This window comes from Hippoglossus stenolepis, chromosome 15 (assembly GCF_022539355.2).
Source record: "Hippoglossus stenolepis isolate QCI-W04-F060 chromosome 15, HSTE1.2, whole genome shotgun sequence".
NCBI lineage: Eukaryota > Metazoa > Chordata > Actinopteri > Pleuronectiformes > Pleuronectidae > Hippoglossus > Hippoglossus stenolepis.
In genome coordinates, this window is record NC_061497.1 from 9,212,782 (window position 1) to 9,234,113 (window position 21,332).

The following is a 21,332-nucleotide window of genomic DNA, read 5'->3' on the forward strand; positions in this document are numbered from 1 at the left end:
ATAAGATATTTTAAGATAAGGTAAGTCAAAGTCAAAGTCTGAACTTTATTGTCATTCAGACCATAAAACAGGAAGTGCCAAGCAGAACAAATTTGCGTTTCGCCCAGCTCCATGTGCAAATATAAAAAGCAAGTAACTTAACACAACAGAATTAGACCTAATAGACAAGAACAAAAGACAAACTATGGTTAGTGTAATTCAAAGTGCTTCACCTATTATTGACAATAAGAAAACAAGACAAAGATAATTACAGCTTTAAACCATTTGTTTAAACAGATCCATGGTAAAATGCAGGAATATAAATAAAATCATTATTTGTAATACTCAAAATGATATTTCTATGTGAACCACGAACGTTGTGTTTTAAGTTTTCCCTTTTATTCACATATTAGTCTTTGTTATCATTTTACGTCAGAGAATGTGTTTGCTCCTTGTTTACATTGCTGTTGTCGGTGGTGTCTGTAATGTCTTCTAGTTATAATGGGGCCTTATTAACTTAACTTCTAAACCTCTACACACTGCCTGAAGGCATTAGTGTTCATATACTGTTGTTGTTCTAATATTAGAGGCACAGGGAGTTAACAGGCATACATTAGCTAAAACATAGGGCAACATCCTCTTATCAGCAGCATCTCTATAGCACCACAGTCCCTATTAATCATTTATCATGTTTGCTTAGTTGTGGCTTCTTAAAAAACTATTGAACTATTGAACACCCTTGAAACTGGTAAATGGTTTGTATTTATATAGAGCTTTTCTTGTCTTGATGACCACTCAATGAGCTTTACAGTACAGTTTTTGCCATTCACCCTTTCACACAGCATCTATGTGCAGCATTTTCAAAGATTCAACACACTGTCACATCATTCACACACTTTCAAATGGGTGAGACTGGGAACAAACCACCGACCTTCTCGTTAGTGGACGACCCACTCTACCTCCTGAGCCCCAGGCAGCCTCATAATGCTAAATAGCAAGGAATTATAATACATATAATATCTGTGAGTTACTCAAGAAGGGTCTACGCAGTTGTTGTTATAATTCTCAGAAGCATGTAGCCTAATATTAACCATAGTTTCACTCCACATATTCTGTAAAAGTTGGGCACATTATAAAATGTAATTCAGCCCGAGTATATTAACTGTTCCTCCTCAGAAGCAAATGAGAGCACTATGGCAGCTGATCCACTTGTCAGGAAGTTGCAACAGGGATTTTTGGAAGAGACTATAGTGTGAATAACTGTCATCAAATATTGATGGTGTGAGTGGCACAGATTAAGGCTGAGTGGAGGCACTGGGTAAAGAAATACAAGAATTAGCTCCTATTCAACCACAAGAGCATTCGTGAGGCCGGGCACTGATATTTTGTGGCTCACAGCTGATGTTTCCCTTTCCGCAGGTGATGGATGGGGCGTAGCTCAGGGCTTTAAGGTGACCTCTAAAGTTATTCCTTGCAGAAAATGAGAACAGTTTCAAAATGGTCTTGATTTGCACAAGGTGACACTGTGATGATGAAACAGAAAATGTCTGGCCTGGACTCCAGCCACAAAGCTTGAAGTGTAATGTACAAATATAATCATAGTCTGCGGCATGAGATGTCTCTTGAGGAAAGACCCAGGTCCAAACGCGTACAATGATGAATTCACATTTAATTAACAAAGATTGTTAATATGGATTCCGGCACGTGTGAATTTACCATAGATTATTGTTTAGTGTCATTTTGGCACGTCTAATGTGAAATGGGGATAGTCATAAAACAGAAACCAGAGATTTTCTCCTTGTCCTAAATTACCAGCTGGCTATTAACTACAAGTCAGAATGCTTTAAAATCCATTAAAGCTAATGGTCAAGTCTTATTGTTCACACAAAAGTACCTATATATGTATTATCTGTACTGTTGTCTGGCCTCAGAATCACACATGAAAAATATAATCTTTCAGATCCTGTGTTTTCTGCCCTTGAAGATGAAGCAATTGTAGATCACAGAAGGTAAAGATAACAGACCTGCAGCTGGGTTTGTTGTTACCCACTGGCTGACACTGGGTCTCTGTGCCCATGGCTTTACTGTGGCTGAGGAAGAGCCCAGTTGAAATGGTTCACTGCTCTCTTGTGGTGAAAATATGACATGACATTTATTCAGCTCTGTCATTCCACCTGTCAATAGATAGATAGATGGAGCACTGGTGCGATGTGTGATGTGGGGGGCATGAAAATATAGCAGAGAGTCGAGGTATATGTGCAACCAGAGGGAACTGAGGAGATGTTTCTTTTCATATATATGTGCTGTACCTGATGAGTTGTGGTTTTATAGCAATAAAAAAGTAACGGGAACCTACTGTCTTGGTGAGTGGGAACGCATGGCATCAACTGCTACACTGAATACACAGCATTCAACACCATGATGACTGGATACTACATAAATCAGCAGTCAAAACAGTCAAATTCATGTTAAACTACTACTACCCAATTTTATAGACTTGCTTTCATGTGATGTCGTGTTTTTATCGTTTTCTTTTCACCTCTTCTTTTACCTGTTAATTTATTTTTATTGTCATATTACTGCTTTCCTGTGACCAAGTCTTCATGTGACATAGCTGTCTCATGTATTCATTTAATTTGAACACTACCTTGTTTCCGACCACGTAAACGTAGTTGTCTGGAACTCCTTGTCACATTGCTTCCTGTTGATTGTTATTTCTCTTTTATTTACTTTTCTTGCTTTGCTGTCAAAGCACTTTGTAAACTCTGTTTTTGTGTATTATAATGATAATTATTTTCATTATTATTATTATTATTATAACAAACTCAATTTTAACAATTTACCAAACAAACTACAAACAACGCACTTGACGTTTCCAAACATCCGTCGATTTGACGTGACGTCATCAAAAGCGCGGAATTTCAAAACTGTTTTTGTCGCATAAACTTTCCGTGCCGTGGTTCATCCGGACTAAATAATGCGGTAAAGTAACTGTAACCATAGAAACTAAGTAATAAATTAAGTGAGTTAATTTCTATTTACGTTTTTTTTGTTATAGAAAAATAGTGACGCAATCAAACAGCACCCGCGGTGTTTGTAACGTCAGCCCGAGCTAAATGTAACTGTCTGATAATAACAGACTATTTGTCGCGAGATAACTTATATTTATTCACAAGCGATAAGTTTAACCTGGTTCAGCCTAAACGCGGCGGTTACTCTGTCTGGAAGAAGCTGGTTACTTTGCTAACAAGCTAATATGACGTGCGTCGCTAAGAGGTGAACAGTTAAGTTAAACTTTGAACAATGGAGGACGAGTCGTCTTGCTCTTCGGCGGTGACCGGTGCTGGGGCGGTGTCTTTCCTCCAGAGGACACTGCAGCGGTTATCATCCACACAGTGTCTGAAGCTCGGAGCCGGGGAGGAGGCTCCGGTGGCTGTCGTTGCGCTGCAGAGGTACTTATCCGATCAGAGTGACGGGCAGCAGGTCGAAAGCTACACCTACGATGTGACTGTCACTGATGGAGCCTGGAGAGCCAAGTGCTTTCTCCACCCGGCTTTAAACCATCTGGTCCGCAGCAACACCCTGAGGACCGGGGCGGACATCAGCATCACACAGTGCACCTTTGTGTACAACGAGAGGAGGCTGGGACACGGGTTCATCTCCATCGAGCAGCTCAGGTGTGTCGCGGCGAGATCCGTGGTCCTGCCCCGGGTGAACGATGTCAGTTCGCTGCCCATGCTGATCAAACCCGGCATGGAGTGGAGCGTGGTGCTGCAGAGCGACGTCCCCCTCCAGGTGAGCCGCAAGCACTACCTGTGTCTGTGGAACAACGACGACCCAGAGGGAGACGTGTGGAGCTCGGGTTCCCCCTCATCCGACACGGTGCTGGACGGTGAGATGCTGCTCTCTGGCGCCACTGACACACACACACACCGAGAGTTCATCTGCATTTACGTGACTGAGGTGGTCGAATATCATAGGATGCTTGACTCTGTACCTTTCCTGCAATAATGATATGGCATTTGGTGTAATCAGAATATGATATCACAAGACATTCTAGTTTATTAAATGAAATTATTAGTTTTATTTTATTGCCAGCCTGGGCAAAAACATGGAATAAACTCAAACGGCACTCAGTAGCTCTGAACTGTTCCTTAATGAAACCACATTTAGATTCACTAGATATAGCTTTTTATTTGCATCTGCACCAAATTTCACACATTCATCAGTCCCCTAAACATACCGATTTAAAAAAAAAAAGTGATGTTATTTTTCAAAGTGAAAATAACATCACAGTTTCTAACAACCCCAGGGGTTGTCATTAAACTGCTGCTTTATTTTTGACCATCTCTGAAAAATACAAATAGACAAAATGTAAAAAATATAAACATACACACACTTAAATGAATGATTGAGAACCAATTAAATAAGACAAATTGCATTTCACTCAGCGGAAACCATATTATACTCATTTAGGAAATAATTGTAACCCATTCAAGTTTCAAGACTTTGAAAAGACAATTTTTAAGCGTTATTTTAAGGATTTAATATACAGTTAAGATTTTATATACTGTATAAACTATACATGGTATGAACATTAATATTGACTAAAAGATATTTCCTAAATCTGTTCCTCCATGGCTTTAGCTGCCACGTTGCAGTAAAAATCCTGATGATGTGTTGTCTGCGATGTCTCTTTTTTCCAACAGTGTCCAGGATCACACTGCTTTCCAGTCTGGAGTCTGTCTTTAGAAGCTCATGGAATCCTCTGCCTCTATTAGTGAAGATTATACACAAATCCAGATTAAGATTCTACGGGAAGTTTGGTCTGAAGATTGAATACCCCTACCAGGTGAGTACCAACCGTGGTGCTGCTGCGACAAAGTGAAGTTTACTTTTTCTCATCTCATGCTCTGTCTGTATATTTCAGGCATACTTTGAAGTTGCTGACCAGAGTGGCACCATGTCCCTTGTGCTTTGGAATGAACTTTGTCCAGAGTTTTACCAGAGACTGAACGTGGGCACTGTGTTGTACCTTCAGAATTACACCCTGAAGCCAAGTTATCCAAACCGCTCACGGCCGCAAATGGACCATCACAGAATGCAGAGCTTTAACTCTTTAGGTATGTGCCTAACCACCGATCAACACCTGGACATTTAATGCGTAGTACCACCACACTGTTTGTGTGAAAAGCATTTTTTTCTGAATAGAACAAAGCACAACGGCTGTGATACATGACATAACACTCTCACTGAGCTGTAGTAAATTCAGGGCAACCTAGAGAATTTGTGCTGCTGTCCTGCTGCCTAGGCCAGCATTTACCTTTCCTTCTGCGGGATTCAACTTTATGGAAAAGTTAAAGTATTCCAAAAAACCTGTGTGTAGTTTAATCCCTTCCAATGATTTCTGGAAGCAGTAGAGAACTACACACATACCGTTCACTTTGTCACACTGTCTGCATTTGTAGAAATCTGCCTCAACCATCGCAACCCAGTGTCAATCATCACTGTGGTGTCACCAAAAAGTGTGCTGCCTCAGTGGGGACTGCCGGAGGTTTCCTACCAGTTCACCACCAGGTAATGAAACAGTCTTGTTGCTCTATTGTCTTACTATTGTCCGTCTTTATCCAGCACGCATTCTATGACTCTGTTAACTATTAATACTATGCTGGTTAATCTATTATAACTGTGGCTCATGTTATGTTTGTGTCTCACAGGTCAGAGTTGGAAAAATTAGCCAACAATTCTGCATGTGATGTCATCGGTTTGGTGACGTTTGTTGGTCGCGTTGAAAGAGTGAAGAGCAAAGTGAACAAGGGCAAGAGATGTTTATATTTATAATATTAAATGTAAATAATTTGTTAAGGCAGATTGATTATAATTCAGTTATTGGAAATTGACCAAGTTCACTATTTAGGTCCAGAAAAATACTGGACGTACCGCTGGGTCCACGCTGTGGACGGGACGTCTGATCGTCCTTTTATCCTGGAGATTTTTTCCTCTTCTCAACCAGAGATCTTCAACTGTATATGCCCGAGTAAGTCTCCTGGGCCTGTGTGCCCGGTGGCTCTGTTGTCAGACTAAAAAGCAGCTTCACTTACTTTGATTAATTCATTAATCATCATCATCTCTTCCGCAGTGACCTACCTGGTTTGCACTCAGATGAGGGTTTGTCAAGTGGAAGGTTCATTGCCCTACCTCACAAGCAGCTGCGAGACAGAGACATTCATCACAGGTCAGTACAACAGTTACTAGAATGGCTCTGCGTAGAGCTCACACCTCCACCAAGGCCCAACAGGCCCCTTAGATTCTATCAAGCTGCACCAAATTTCACACACTCATAGAAATACATCCACTGAATGTCCTTTCACCGAGAAACTGTGAAAATGTTTGAAAACCGTCCTGTCTTACAATGTTAAAGAAAGCGTTAAATTCCAGGAGCTGCCCCTGATCGGTATCCCCACAAACATTTAATGTGTTCTCCCCTTACCTGTATCACATCCTTTCACCGTTTTTGTGCAATCTTACTCTCAGTGAACAACGAAAACATATCCTCCTTGGTGGAGGTCAAAACAACGACCTGATGATCGTTGTGCATGAAGTGCATGTGTTGGTCACTGCACTTGGAGCTGAATTGTGTATTGTCTGTGTTCACAACAGGCTACCACAAAGGTCAGCCATATGTGAGTCACCCCCAAGTGAAGAACTTCATCCAATGGACCAAAACTCTGAAGGACAATGTCGTCCTCCAGAAGACTGCTGTTGGCGGCCATTACTGTTATCCTTGTCCCCCAAAGGTTTTCAAACAGTCATTGGCAGACGCCTCAGGTGAGGGCAGAAAACACAGAATGTCAAACACTTGTTTTTTAGTTTTCAGAACTCATTCATTACAGAGGCCATTAATTTAAGTCCTGTTTTGACTCTTGAAATGTGAAGACATGAAATGCTGAGTCCTGCGTCAGTACTGAACCACAATGGGATTCACTCTGTTCTCGAGTGGGCGGCAGGAATCAAATAAAGTCTGGCTCAGCATTGTCCTACAGTTCTGCCACAAAATACTGAGCAGTGTGTGGTCCAGATAAGTCAATTGTACTGTACACCCCTCAGTCTGAGTCCTAATCCATAGCTGCACAGAGTGAATCTTTATACATTGTGTTTGAATCTTAAAAAGCTTTTCCTACAAGCCACTAATAAGAAGACAATTCATAGACAGTTTAGTCTTTAGAGAACAGAACATTATGTATTTAAAATTCTTCATCTCACAGTGAAAGTGATTGGGTTTATTTGTACATGGCACATTTTGCCATTTCGAAATCTTCCATCTTCAGCTCAAGTTCCTCTGGTTGCTGTGGCCGACCTGAAGAGGGAGTTAGAGACCCTGCAATACAGGGAGCATAAAAAACTGGCAGTTCAGGGGCAGATCACATCGGTGAGGTACATGAACACCCCAAAGAGCACAGACTCACAAGACACACACGAGAAAGAGGTAAATAAAAAACATTATTTCACAGCAAGAAGTGACCTTATGAAAACTATAAAATGAATAAACTGGTTTCCTGCAGGCGCCTGATGTTTCCACTGATGTGTGTGAACCAGACACACAGCAGCATCCCTCAGCAGCTGAGCAGAGTTTGACGGACACTTCAACATCTCCCTCTGCCGAGAAAACCTCAGCAATCAGAGGAAAAAGAAGAATTGAGACCAGGTAGGATTTGACCCCTGATTAAAAGGATTGTGAGTTTGATATTAAGCCACTTTTGTAGTTCATCAAGCAGCGTTTTAAGCCTGAAATTAATTCAATAAATCAAATGTATCATGTGAAAATGTTTTCCAGAAAAGCCACGGAGTCGTCTTTGGATTGTGATAGCACTCCATCAAAAAGGTACAGGAGATTCATGTGGTTTTGTTCGTCAGTAAACTCATCTCAACCATCCTGAACTCATCTGTCTCTGCTCGTACAGAAGAGCCAGACGTCAGAGTGCAGAGGACGGACGAGAGGAGGAAGAAGACGACGACAGCGTTTCTGAATCCGAGGAGGCTCAGGATGTGGAACACAGGCCGTCATCGCAAAATCCAAATCAAGGCGAGTTTCTGGAGCTACACCTTCACTGCGTGGACCTTCTGCGATTTGAGACGGTTCCGTTTTTGACTCTTTTTTTGTGTCCGTTTTCCACCAGACTTTGATGTTTTATCCTGGGAAAGCAGCGGCTGGCCGAGTCAAAGAGAAGAAATGTCTGAGCATTTGTGTCAAGGTGGTTTTTACGAGGACAGCGTCTCTCAGAAGTTCACGTCTGATGCGAAGAACGTCCTCCTGCAGTGGAGTAACCTTCAGCCAACACACTGGACGCCGGAGCAAAGCGCTAACACCAACCCACTCGTGGTTTGTCGAGGATATTACCACGTGACGATATTGGGTAAAGCAGCAGTCTACTAGAATTACTCTGATTTGTGATGCACAAGATGACCCCTCACTGAAAAACACATGCTCTTCGGTCTTGGTATAAATTAAATTTCACACTCTGTGTCAGAACATCCTCTCGCTCCCTAAAATAAACTCTGAATCATTCTGATGATGCAGGCAGCATCTCTGTCTTATGAGTATCTGTCCCAAGAGGAGAAAATCTGCTGTCGTAGTCATTGAGCCCTGACCTTTCATGCTTTTATTTTATTACCTTTATGCCATTAATAAGTCACTTTGAGGTTTGAGACCAGCTGTCAGCAGAAACCCAGCTGCACATTGTCACAGTGAGAAAACTCATCTCACATCTCTGGAGTCGAGGAGGTTATGGTTTTGTCCTCGTCTGTTACTTTACTTGTTTGTTTGTCAGCAGGATTATGCAAAAACGACTCTATAGATTTCTATGAAACTTGGTGGAAAGATGGCACATGGGTCGAGAAAAAACCCTTTCAATTCTGGGGAAGATCGAGGAATTAGTCTTCACCTTCTTTAACGTTGTCAGATACAGTTTATTTGACATTTTCCCTGTTTTCCTTAGGAATAATTCATGGATCTTGGGGGGAAAAAATGTGTGAACAATGTCGTGCAGCTTGATAGAATTAAAGGGGACTGTTGGGCCTTGGTGGACGCATGCGCTCTACTGAATGCCTTTCTAATTAAACATTTGTTCTGTCATTTGTCTATTATTAACAAATAGTGTAGTTAAATATGCTCTTGGCTTTTAGAATCATGAGTAGCCATCACATTTCAGGTAGGGCCAATTCTCGAGCCTGCTTTCAGGAAGGACTCAAAATGAACATTTTAGAAAATGACCTTTTGTTTTAATGTTATTAGGTTGTCGAGCTAAAACAAAGATTATTAAAATCACTTTTCTAAACTTCTTTTTTTTTCTTCTTCTAAATCTTCCTGACAGGCATCAACAAACAGATAGCAGTCGATGCCGCATATTTTCCTGTTGTGAGTGCAGATGAGCCCAGGGCTGTGGGTCTTCCTCAGGATCCCCATGGCAACACAATGCTGTCCTGCCTTTCTTCAGGCTTCCTCTGTCCTCTCAGTGACACAGAGAACCAAAGTGATTCAGCTCTTCCCCAGCCAGGTAGGCCAGGGACAGAACCAACTCAGGGAACAGTCGCTACATCCCAGATCTGTCAAGTTGTCAATGTGTTTTTTTTATGTGTGTCTTGCAGAGGAGATCTTAGAGAGTGCCGGTGAGCTGGAGGATACACATGTCGTGTGTATTCTGGACCTTTGTCATCTGGGTGGAGAAGCGGTGGAAGTCGTGATCAACAAGATCTACAGAATTTCGGAGGTTTCTCTCAACTAGCAGCTCCACAAGAACAAGTGTTCACCACTGTGGTACTTTACAATCACGACAGCAGAAAGTTATTTTGTCCAGAAACATAACCTTCACTTGTTTTAGATCCAACTTCAACTTGATAATTTATAGATTCTCCTGTAACACATGTACAGTAAATGTCACAAGATTTTGTAGTTCGTGACATATTTTATAATTTAATGTTAGTCTGTAAAATACAATTTATTTTTTTTTACCTTCAGAATTGAGCTGTATATTTACTGTGACTGACAGATAAATAAATACGAGCAGTGTCAGTTTATAACAAACCTGTGAGTTTCACTTCTTTGACCAGGAAACATTTATTTATTTTTTACAAAGGAACTGTATTTTGATTGGCTGCCGTCAAATTAATCTCCAAAAATAAAATCATGTCAAAGCTTTTTCTAGGTACAAGGCTCTTCCTCAGACTTCTGATATAAAAAGAGTCGCCATCTTAGATAACCACAATGAATATTTAACAAATCACTTGATCAATGCAGAATATATACATATCATAGTAGATAGAAAAATAGTGTACAAAATATAAACTCGTAAAATTTAAGTCGTATCAATAGTAGCCGTAAGTGCTAACTATTAGAGGCGTCTCTGTCTGGGTACATGTTAAAATAGGGAGTAACACCATAGATCAACATTTAGGCGGATGTATAGAGAAATATGTGGAGAAAAATCATGTTATCAAGAGAAAACAGGAAGTAAAATCCCAGGAATGGTCTAATATGAAAGTCTTTATTTAAACCTTTTGAGAGAAAAATCCAAAAAAGTTCACATTTTAATTGCAGAGTTAATAACTCAACCTCTGTGTGGTATTTTTTAAAGTCTCAATACTCACGTTACTACGTTGTTGTGCAATACAAGTTTTTATAGATCTGTTGGTTTTCCCTTTGTATGCCAGTTCATATGGACTATGTTTCTATGTGTCATTATGATATCTACTATATGTACATATTCTGTATTTTATATTCCATATTGATGATACATCTTGTGATTTGTAATAAATGGATTGTGGGTACTTAAGATGGCGACTCTGTTCTTTATCAGAAGTCTGAGGAAAAGCCTTGTTGCTCGAAACGTCACCGGTAAATAAATTCTGTAACGGGAGTTTTGGATGTGATGTCTTTGTCTCAAACATTTTGTGATTTGTTTATTCAGGAAAATAATAATTTGATTTTTTTGGTAGCCAGTAATTAAGGTCTAAATAACTTAACAAATTCTTTAATGAAACAATATATAATCCTCTGAGAAGTGTTGAAAATTACAAGTGCTGGTATCATTTTTCATAGATTGATTCACGTTTCTTCAGTGAAAATATTCCTGCATTCAGAACACACAGCTGAGAAACACACTTGTACATGAATCATTTGCTTTGTAAACAGTTTGCTCAGAATAACAATACATATGTTTAAAATATTTATTTTCAAATATTTCACAATATCCAGGTTGATTTATAAATAATTCAATATAGCATAATATCAATATATTTTAGAATGTAAACTTAATTTGTTAATTTCTTTTAAAACAATATTAACAATATTTTTAAAGCTTATTTTGTTGGTAAATACAGAAAGAAAACAAGCCGTACAAGTGACTGTGCAACACCAACTCGAACTCGCAAAAAAGCCTCACCTCCTCTAATAAGACACTTCATTATCTGTTACAAAATTACTTTAATTTTTAAAATCATGTAACATACATATGTAATCTATTAGACATATAAAATAAACAACTATGTAGTCTAAACTTTTTTTTACATTCTATTATACAATATATTCAATGTTTGTTTCTGCACGGAAACAACAGAAATGGCTGTGTACCAGGTGTGTTTTGTTCATGTCCTGGCAAATCTCACACAGAGAGCGCTGATCTGACGTCACGGCTCACACTCGTGGCGTCAGTCACCGTTTTACAAATCAGAAAAAAGTACAAGTTTAAATGTGACTTAAAAACCACATGCCCTCGAAGGGCATAGAGACTCGATGAAAAGCCCATGAAGAAGAAAAGCTGACAGTTTGAGGAAAGAAACATAAAATAAAAAGGTGCAGCAGCTACAGATGTGGAGAGAGTTTAACTCAAAGAAAAACTGTCCTTACAGAGCAGAGGGATTATTTACAATTCACACCAAAAAAATAAAAGCCCATCCATCATTCTGGTGATTTGTCCAAAGCAAAAATAATTTAACCCACAGCTGGAGCACAATGCACTGTGTTTAATGAGTAGAACTGAAGTCGCCCACCTTAGCAAGGCAAAATAAACAAATATATAGTTATACAGACGTGGACTGAAAATTGGATCTGGTGTGTGACTATGGAAAACAACCTCAAGGAGAAATCTTTACTTGCACTTCCCGAAAGGTTGATAAATATCTTGAAATAATGAATGAAAACAGAATTATAGTCGTCTATGGCACCTCTTAGTCGCTGGCTACGGGTCGTCACTTTATTGTTTCTGTATTCAAACATGAGAAAGTTTGGAGACTTATGTAGAGAGACTGACACATCCCATCTAAAATATATTTTCATGACTGTTTACAATTGCACTTTATCTTGAAAAAGACTGAAACCAATTTAACTGAAAGCAGAAATGACTTCAGTCACTCATGGCTGAATTACCCTTTTTAAAGACGCAGCTGTTTTTTATCACCACACAGCTGTTGCTGCTCTAAAAGTGTCTGAAATTCTGCTTGATGAGGACGTAAAGATTAAGATTCTGAATTTTATTTCTTTTTTCTCTCCATTGGTTTTCATTTTCCGTGATGTTTCTGAAGCCAACACTGCGGCACAATCCCATGCAGACCAAGTCCTGTGTAATCATTGTGATCGTAGCCTTCAGTGGACACACGCTGTACCTTTTTAAATAAAGATACCGCTTATATCGACTGCTGAAGGAATGTTTCAATTTCATTAAAAAAATATTTCCATATAATTTACATGGTACAATGGCTTATTATACACTTCTATATACATCGTACATCTGTTCTGAAACATTTAAAACAGTATAAATTAACATTCTTTTTCTTTTCAAAATGACATTGCACATAGGAAGTGTGAAACTGCACTAAACATACACACAGAGTATTATGACATTTGAGTCTTATCGTCCAATGTGAACAGCGTCGGTCTTGAATGGGGCCAATTTGAATCAAGTGTGTCTGCTAAAACTATCCGAGAACTACGGAAGCATATTGCATTTAACATTTTCTGAATTGACAACATAATTTTCTACTTTCATGAGAATTTTTTTTGCTATTTTACTGAATTTAGTTTTCACGGGAAAACAGTCTGCCCCAGTTTTCACAAGAAAAACAAATCAGCTCTCGTTAATTTCCTAAAAACAGAGCAGATTGTTTTTTGTCATGACAACAGAAAATGATCTTGTAAATTTAAAAAAAAAGAGCAGGAATTTTTTTCTCAAGTGAATGCAATATGCACCTGTAGGGAACTAAAATGTAACACAAATTTAAAAGGTAGAAGATGGATATAAATAATCATAAGGTCAGACTCTGACACAGACAGGTCCTGCACAGTAAAATGTTACAAGTAGTGTGTGATTGTCATTACAGAAAGAGAGGCACGTACGTTTTCTTCCTTGACATCGTTCAACTGCAAATCTGGCTCCACCGAACCCCTCCTGACCTCCGTCTGTTACAACTGTCATCTCAGCGCATCAACCTTTATGTTACTAACAACTCAGGAGATTGTCTCACACACACACAGTTAAAACCAGCACACAGTGTGTAAGGAACGAGATCTTGACATAGAGACAGAACAGACTCCGCAAATCTCTCTCAGACATATGAAAGACCAACGTTTGATAATTCAACATAAAGACAAATTTAGTGTTTTTGTTGTATTATATTTCACAAAGAAGCACATTGAAGGTGGCCATGTTTCCAAGGTAAATGAATTATCTGCTCTTTGTTCCCAATGAGATCACAATCATAACAGGAAGCAGTGTGTTATTCACTTGTCAATGAGCCCAGCTGCTCAGCGAAATGTCATGATTTCATTCGTTTGAACTGATGCGATCAAATGACCAGACTTAAACAAACAGGGCAACAGAAAATCTCTTCTCACTGTTTCGGAGATGCTCGTGGAAAACACACAGATCAGAGGCGGTGCACTCTTCTCATAAGAGCATGATGGGGTGAGACATTAAGACCAGTGTTGACCTTTTAATGTCTGTAGGAACATAAAATCTATATAAAACTAGTTTCTTATCTGATATATTTTTTTCTAATATATCTGTAATAAATAAAACATGAAATCATTTCATTAGGGTTTCAGTAAATAGTTAAATGAATCTTATTAGATACCATCTTTAAAGAAAGATTTGGGAAATTCAGATGTTCACGGCTGCAAAAAGCAGCCAATATATATTTGTAATATATCCAATACAAATCTAGATGTCCTTTGTTTTAATCTGATGCGGAAAATAATAAATTATGACCTATGAAAATATAACTTTGTATTCCAAATGGACCTGAGCTGGATTTTTAAAGCCGTAATCAGACAAAACTATCAAACTGACCACGGACGCACCACGGTTAAAAGGCACACATTATCCCCCCCCCCCCTCTGGTAGCTTGTTTTTCACTTGAAGTGTCGTGCTGCAGAGCTCATCAGAAGCATCAGGACTTCCGAGTTTTGCCGTTAATCTCTGTGAGAAGAGGTGTGATAGTCGTAACACTCCATCGTCAGTCCCAGATTGAGGCTTTAAAAATCTAGATAGACCTTTCTAGTTAGTGGAGGATCTCCCCTCCCCCCAGTTTCCCAGTGTAGTAGCATGTTACATCTGATTACACCTTATGTTAGATATGATCGTCATCTCACTACTGCATGTGCCACAATCATAAAGCTGTAAAGCTCCTCTCAAGCAACTTGCCACAAACATTCCTGCAAATAAATCTTTGCTTGGTGGGACAAAATGGGAGCGACACCTCATGTCTGCCACCTGAAACACACTGATGTCATTCCCTCATGAGATGAAGCATTTTCATTGGAGCTAAAGATCTGACCAGGGGGGATATTAGGTGGCTGGGGAGGGGGCGTCAAGCTTTAGGTTTGAAAACTAATCTCACTGATAAGCCATTATTAGAGAGAAAAATTGAATATTAATTCATGGGCAAAAATAAATATTCTACTTCAGGGGGGTGGTGGTACAAAGTGCAAACAGACACTAAGAAGGGAACTCTCTTGTGTTAGATGAAAACGTCCACATGTAAACATGTGAAAATTGTGTCTTCTTGAGAGCTTTGATAATCCACTTGTTCCAGCAGCGTCACTGACTGACGACTGAGCGTGAAGTGGGCTCAGCCCCTCAGGCTGACGGCCGGGACTGACGTCAGGTCAGTGCAGCTTCTGCTTGTGGTTTTTATCGCTCCACTCCTTCCTCTGAACAGGCAGCTTCACATCAAAAGGGTCACTACCAGCGATTTTCCACTTTCCAGCATTTCTCTTGCAGAACATGACGTCAAGTTTGACTTCCAACGCCACAGCGTGCTGCTGCCAACATGGCGACGACACAGAGGGAGACCTCAGCGCTATGACAGAGTCCACAGCGCTACCGGGTCAGCATATTTCGGAAGTCTGAAACACTGCCTGTCTGGTTTTGGGAATGTTGGTACTGCCTTTGCTGCTGCTGCTGCTGTGCTTGCGGCTGCTGCTGGATGTATCCCACAGTGCTTTGCTGTGGAACGTTAGTGGCGTGTAAGAATGCTGGAGTAGAACCGCCATGTACAAGTCCTTGAGTCATCTGTGGACGCAAAAGAGAATGTGAACAAACTTGAACAAAATGTAATATTATAATAATAATAATGTAATAATATGTAACTTAAATTAGTTCTAAGCAAATGTGACTGTTAATAAATAGATACATTCTATTGAGGAATGCTCTTCAGTCCCTTTTAAGTAAATCCTAAAATAAAATGAAGCCCTGAGACACGGTTGTTTTCCTTATGGCACCTGGTCACACCTTTATGATCCATGGATGTTCATGATGTTCATGATAAAAATAATTCAGACATGATTTGATCTGACCAAATGAATTTAAGATTTGATCACAACTTTGTTAAAAAGATGAGGTTTCTGAAAGCTGCGGTAACTAAGGATTTAGATGCAGTGTAATGCCTACAATTAGTATTATTCAGTAAATAAAAAGCCTGTGCATCAATTTACAAAAACCCATCACAGAAGATGAAATTTAAAGTCTAACATATGTCAGTAGAAACTAAACACATAGTGGCTGGTATTACTGCATCGCTACACATAGCAGGTGGTCGCCATACCTGAAAGAACTGCTGGGGCTGTTGTAGCTGAAGGGAGTGCTGGGAGGCCTGAGGCTGAGTGTTGTAGGTTGACTGAGACTGGGGTGGGATGAAACTGTTGTGTGGGAACATGATGGGTGACGTGAAGACCGGGGAGGGCACAAGGACAGCGTTGCAGTTGACCTGTTGCATGGAGAACGACGGGGCGATGATCTGCTGCTCCAAGGTGTATCTGCACAGAGGGCACAAAGAAGAGCTCAAGCACAATGTGATGCTTTACCACACAAACAGGCCACTGTGTGTGTGTGTGTGTGTGTGTGTGTGTGTGTTGTGTGTGTGTGTGTGTGTGTGTGTGTGTGTGTGTGTGTGTGTGTGTGTGTGTGTGTGTGTGTGTGTGTGTGTGTTTATGTGTATATCTGTGCAGTTCTCACATGGTTTGGGAGATGCCCATGTTGCACTGGGAAGGCTGTGAGGTGACACTGCTAGTGGGAACCAGCGTCTGCATTGGTTGGTTGAGAAGCATGCTGCACAAAATTAAATGTGTTACTAGAAGAACTCAGTTTGTACATTGGAAATAAAAACTCAAAGCAGGATGTCAAAAAGAATGAGGTTTTCACATTCAACTTTTCCTCTAAAAAGTATCAAGCTCGTACCTGCATCTTAGCAGAAATGATTTGGAGCCACACTTATATTTAAAATTGTAATAATCAGAACACACACACACACACACACACACACAAAAAGTTAGTAGCTCATGAAAAGAAAAAATTGTTTCAGCATTTTAAGTTTTGGCATATCAGAGTTTGGAACGTATGTATTGTACATGTCCTGTCGGTCCTGTCCTGCTGGAATAAAACTTTTATTCTACCAAAAAGGAGCATCTGCTTTTTTTCCTTTCTTATATCTCTACCTAAGAAAACTACCAACGGTTTTCCAGGATCCAGTTAGCAAGTGAATAATAATGAAGACGACAGCAAGCTGCTCGATGCAGTTCTTAAATCTGATCGTATTACTGATGTCCGTCATACTGTCTGTACCACCTGGGAATTTGACTGGAATTTGTGTGTCTTTTTCCCCCTCTTTTTTATATTCTCACCGTAGTTGTCCATCTTGGTTGAAATCGTTTTCTGTGTGTCTTTGGTTTGCGTCCTGCAGAGGCCGCGTGTTACTCTGCGAGAACATCATGGGGTTGCTGTAGAAGGGCATCGTCAGACTCGTGTTCGTCTGCACGGGCAGACTCACTGCCTGCACTTGGCCGCCCCGCGCACTTCTCTGCTGGACCTACGATGACATACCATAGCAGCATATAAAAACAGTAGAATCCAACAGTAAAATTACATACTTTTTAATTATGCTCATACATCCTTCCTGTATGAAAGTGGATTGTATGAAATGATTATTAAGTTCCATCCATCACCTGACAATTGAGGTTTTCATGTTCTCTTCTGTATTTTTGCTACAACGCAAACAAGCTGCAACTGCAGTGAGCATGAGAAAAAGAAACTGGATATGAAGCTACTGCCTGCTGCTGTTGTCGTTGTGGTGTTTATATCTTTCGATAACCGACTGTTCCAGGGCTGAACCATAACATTTACCCCGTTGTGCCTGAAGTAGGTTGTGAGACGCCACTTGCTAATTATTGCATGTATTTTGATTAGTTTTTTAAACAGCTGTGTTTTAACACTTCTTGTGTTGTTTCAGGTTTTGATGATCACCTGTGTCGAGGGTGAGCTGTTCTCTCTCAGGAGTGAGTGAGGGGACGAGCTGTGGGCCCCGCAGGCTGGTGGTTTTGGGTGGCCTGTGTGCTGCCTGATCACCCCTGACTGGCTCTGCTGGGCCGGCCTGCCCAGGCCCTGCTGCTGAGGCTGCTGCTGGGCCTGGCCAAAGTCATCGTGGATAGGCTGCTGTAACAGCATCTAACAAATCCACGTACACAGAAAATATTAATTTATCCTTGCTTCACTTTAACAGTGATTTTTGTTGAAAAAGTATATTTATTATAAAGAGAAACAAGGCTCAAATGCTATTCTGCATATAATTGTTGAGTGTTTAGTCTGTTTAAACTCACAGCAGTATGTCTATATTGCCTTCAGTTTATTCATAATTAGTCGCGGTAACACGCTGGTTACTGGTCATATGTGGCATGGATAATAGGTGTTTGCGTTTCAAATCACAGCTCATCTCTTGTCATCTTCACACCCGAGAGGCAATGATATTAAACAAAGAGACATTTCATCTTTGTTAAACAAACATTACAACACGACAGAAGAATCTCTTCTCTGTGCGTGCTATGTAGGTCATGTAGTGGTTAGAGCGCTTGGAGCTGAGCTTGTTAGTGCTGGCCTCTTGGTGGGGCCATTCCAACATTGCAGTGTGAAGTTAGGCAACATGGGCCTATGATGTGATGGTGACTTTTCCAAAAAGCTCACATACAATTGTCTGATAATTTCTATGTTAGATGTAAGTCTGTGGCTAAGAATAAATAATAAATTAATACATAATTACATAGATACAATACCTAATTTCATATTTACTTTTTTTCTGTCTAAGAGTTACCTGGAGGTTAGCCAACTGAAGCTTTTCCTTAATGTCATGCAACTCTTGCTGCTGTGTCTTAATGTCAGCCTGCAGAATTCGGGTCCTCTCCTCCAGCTGCTCCTTCAGCTGGTTCATCACTCCGAGCTGAGGCTGCGGCAGCGGATACATGGGCGACTGCGGATGAGGCTGCTGCTGTGCTTGCTGTTGCTGGAAAGACATGATCCAAAAAATCAACTGGGAATGAGCAAAACCTGACAGTTTTATTTTGTGCTGCAGCTGTGTTCTATTATTGTGTATTCCAGAGAAAGTAATTATATAAGGAGACAATGATTTGTCAATACTCGTATAATAATGGTTCGTTCTCGTGATGAGGAAAGCACATCAGGCTTTACACCTTTTCCTGTGAAACTGCCATAGACTCTATGTTAAAGGGATAGTTCACCGAAAACAATGTAGGAGCTTCCGGACACTTGGATGACACCACATGAGAAAGAGATTTTTCGGTGAACTATCCCTTTAAGATGGACAAAATGATGGCTCAGAAAAATGAAGCCAAAGCATATTGATCACCCCCTGGAGGCTGGCTGCAGTATAGGCCTCCTCCATGTTAGTCGCTGGAACATGGGCCAACTAAAAAGTCAAAATACATGTATGATAAAGAAATACATTTTTTTTTTTCTTTATAAGATGACTGTTGTCTTAGGTAAATGACATCTTCAGCACAAGATGTGTTCTCATCTGCAATATTTTGGCTTCATTTCAGGATAGTGGGAGGAACTGGAGACGAGTTCTATATACAGTCTATGGAAACTGCTCTTCTCTCACAAATATATACAAGCACAAATATGTGGAAAGCAACAACCAAAAAACATAAACAAGATATAATCTTGATAATTATTTCTTTTTTAACTGTGTCCGCACAAGCAACAAATGAAGACATGCAGCAGCAACAGTCAGAACAGTAAGATATTGTACACAAACAGAACAGAGGAAGGCAAAAAGGCAGGAGAGGAATTCTAAACACTGACCATTGCGGAGTGCTTGCTGCAGGTAGGAGAAAGGGGGAGGCTCATTTGGGGTGCGAGATCAAAGGAATTTTGTCTTTGTGCCAAATTCTACAAGGGGGGAAATGACAAAGATTTACAATCCAGCACACTCTCTGACATGATATTGTGCCGACTTGGGTGCGGTTGTTTTTCAGGGAGCATTTTTTATCTCCAAAGACACGGAAACGTTGAATAAACTGACCTTTGAACTACTAGGCTGGAGTCTGGCAGAAGTCTTCTCCGTCCCAATGGAAGCAGACTGCCACGATGGTGTGCAGGCCTCTGTGTAGGAGTTAGCTGTTGCAGAAGAGACAGGTCACTGCTCAGTTAGATTGTAATCAGTGTTTTTCTCTGTTAACTGATAACCCCAACACCGGTAAGTTATATACAAGGTCTTGATGCTCTAGATACAGTTTCTTATGCATTACTTTATCTGTCAAGCGTTTGCTGTTCAGTGCAAGACACAGTTCTATCATTAAAACGTTTTTTTAGAACTTCTTGGCTGCAAATAAATACTAGAATTAGCACCTTGTGGTTGTCTGCCTCTGCCAACCAGTTTAGTTACAGGAAATATGGTCAAAATCTTCCCTTCTATTTTTGAGTTATGTCGTTGAATAAGGGCCAGAGAAGTATTTTTTGCTGAATATTTTGATGCCAGTGAATTTTTTACTTTAACCATTTGGACATATAATTCTTTCACTTTATTATTTTATCCATTTAGACATTTGTTTTAAATTCTGTCAATCACCATATGAATTCTTGACTTATTGGCCCAAACTATCGTTTGTGAGGTAACGGTGTCGTTTGACCACCAAGATTTATTCAGTTCTATTTCTATCTCTTCCACTTTAAGTCCAAGTGAACGTTTGAGCCAAGTTTGAAGAAACTCCCTGAAGGTGTTCCTGAGATATCGCATTCATGAGAATAGGATGGACGGAAGGACAACCCAAAAACAAAGCTACCGGCTGCTGCTGAGGCATAATAACTGGATGAAATGTGAAATAGGTTGTATAACTCCCAGGAAGGAAACACTGTGCTACATAATGCTTTTTAATATTTAACTGTACAGTCTCTCCTCTTTCAAAATACTTCTGTTTCATCCTGAACAGAATATCCACAGATGTTTTTCTAAGATAAAGCCAGAACAACTTATAAATTGCATTTCTTCTATTGTTGTGTAACAAACCGGCTGATTCACTAGCCCTTGATTGCCACCGAATTCTGCCTCTGACTGAGCCCACAAACTGTGATTCATTCACTGGACGTTTTTGTCAATGTAGCCGACGCAAAATGAGCAAGCAAAGACAAATCATTGACAAACACATTTTTCTGAGAGATGTAGTTTGAAAAAAATATTTTTGAAAACAATGAAACACTGACGATAAGTGAAGGGAAGATGACAACAGCAGCAGTGGCAGCTGCTGTGTGTTTACTTTTCATTAACAGCAACTGTGACGAATCTGCTGCTGTGTATTGTTCATGAATATGCAGATGGCGTTAAGGCTTTTAGTACATTAAACGGTGGGTGGAAGAGCAGATGAAGTCAGAGAGACTGGAGGCTCAGGAAAATAGGCCACGCTAAAGTAAACCTTGGAAACGTTTAATCATAGTTGCATCGTCATCCACATATATAACAGTGGGTGTTTTATTGACTTATAATCTGTTTGTTGAAGAGGTTTTAAATCTGATCACAAG

The 21,332-nt window shown here is 40.0% G+C and overlaps 2 protein-coding genes across 6 annotated transcripts in view; one reads left to right on the top strand and one right to left on the bottom strand.

Annotated features, from left to right (window-relative positions):
• Positions 1-2,885: 2,885 nt before the first annotated feature.
• radx (RPA1 related single stranded DNA binding protein) lies at positions 2,886-10,368 on the top strand. Its single transcript, XM_035178011.2, has 15 exons — positions 2,886-3,871; positions 4,689-4,831; positions 4,910-5,102; positions 5,448-5,556; positions 5,697-5,797; positions 5,897-6,016; positions 6,119-6,214; positions 6,640-6,807; positions 7,308-7,465; positions 7,542-7,684; positions 7,814-7,861; positions 7,941-8,062; positions 8,157-8,393; positions 9,351-9,533; positions 9,625-10,368. The coding sequence occupies exons 1-15, from the start codon at positions 3,283-3,285 to the stop codon at positions 9,759-9,761; spliced, it is 2,547 nt and encodes an 848-aa protein (XP_035033902.1). The 5' UTR covers positions 2,886-3,282; the 3' UTR covers positions 9,762-10,368.
• A 131-nt stretch (positions 10,369-10,499) lies between these two features.
• Positions 10,500-21,332, bottom strand: part of npas2 (neuronal PAS domain protein 2) — a 43,858-nt gene continuing 33,025 nt past the window's right edge. For 3 of the 5 annotated variants that reach the window (XM_035178008.2, XM_035178006.2, XM_035178007.2), the window contains exons 15-22: positions 19,840-19,934; positions 19,620-19,706; positions 18,610-18,798; positions 17,769-17,969; positions 17,150-17,334; positions 16,485-16,577; positions 16,075-16,285; positions 10,500-15,542 (exon numbers count right to left, since the gene is read on the bottom strand). In XM_035178008.2, coding sequence (XP_035033899.1) covers positions 15,351-15,542; positions 16,075-16,285; positions 16,485-16,577; positions 17,150-17,334; positions 17,769-17,969; positions 18,610-18,798; positions 19,620-19,706; positions 19,840-19,934 — 1,253 coding nt within the window. In that variant the 3' untranslated portion in view covers positions 10,500-15,350. The remainder of the gene's footprint in view (positions 15,543-16,074; positions 16,286-16,484; positions 16,578-17,149; positions 17,335-17,768; positions 17,970-18,609; positions 18,799-19,619; positions 19,707-19,839; positions 19,935-21,332) is intronic. The other 2 variants (XM_035178009.2, XM_035178010.2) reach the window with 2 other exon arrangements.

Coding starts and splice junctions, on each gene's coding strand:
- radx (XM_035178011.2), top strand. CDS start 3,283: ATGGAGGACGAGTCGTCTTGCTCTTCGGCGGTGACCGGTGCTGGGGCG. Junction 3,872..4,688: donor ATCCGACACGGTGCTGGACG/GTGAGATGCTGC, acceptor TTTTTCCAACAG/TGTCCAGGATCACACTGCTT. Junction 7,862..7,940: donor GATAGCACTCCATCAAAAAG/GTACAGGAGATT, acceptor CTGCTCGTACAG/AAGAGCCAGACGTCAGAGTG.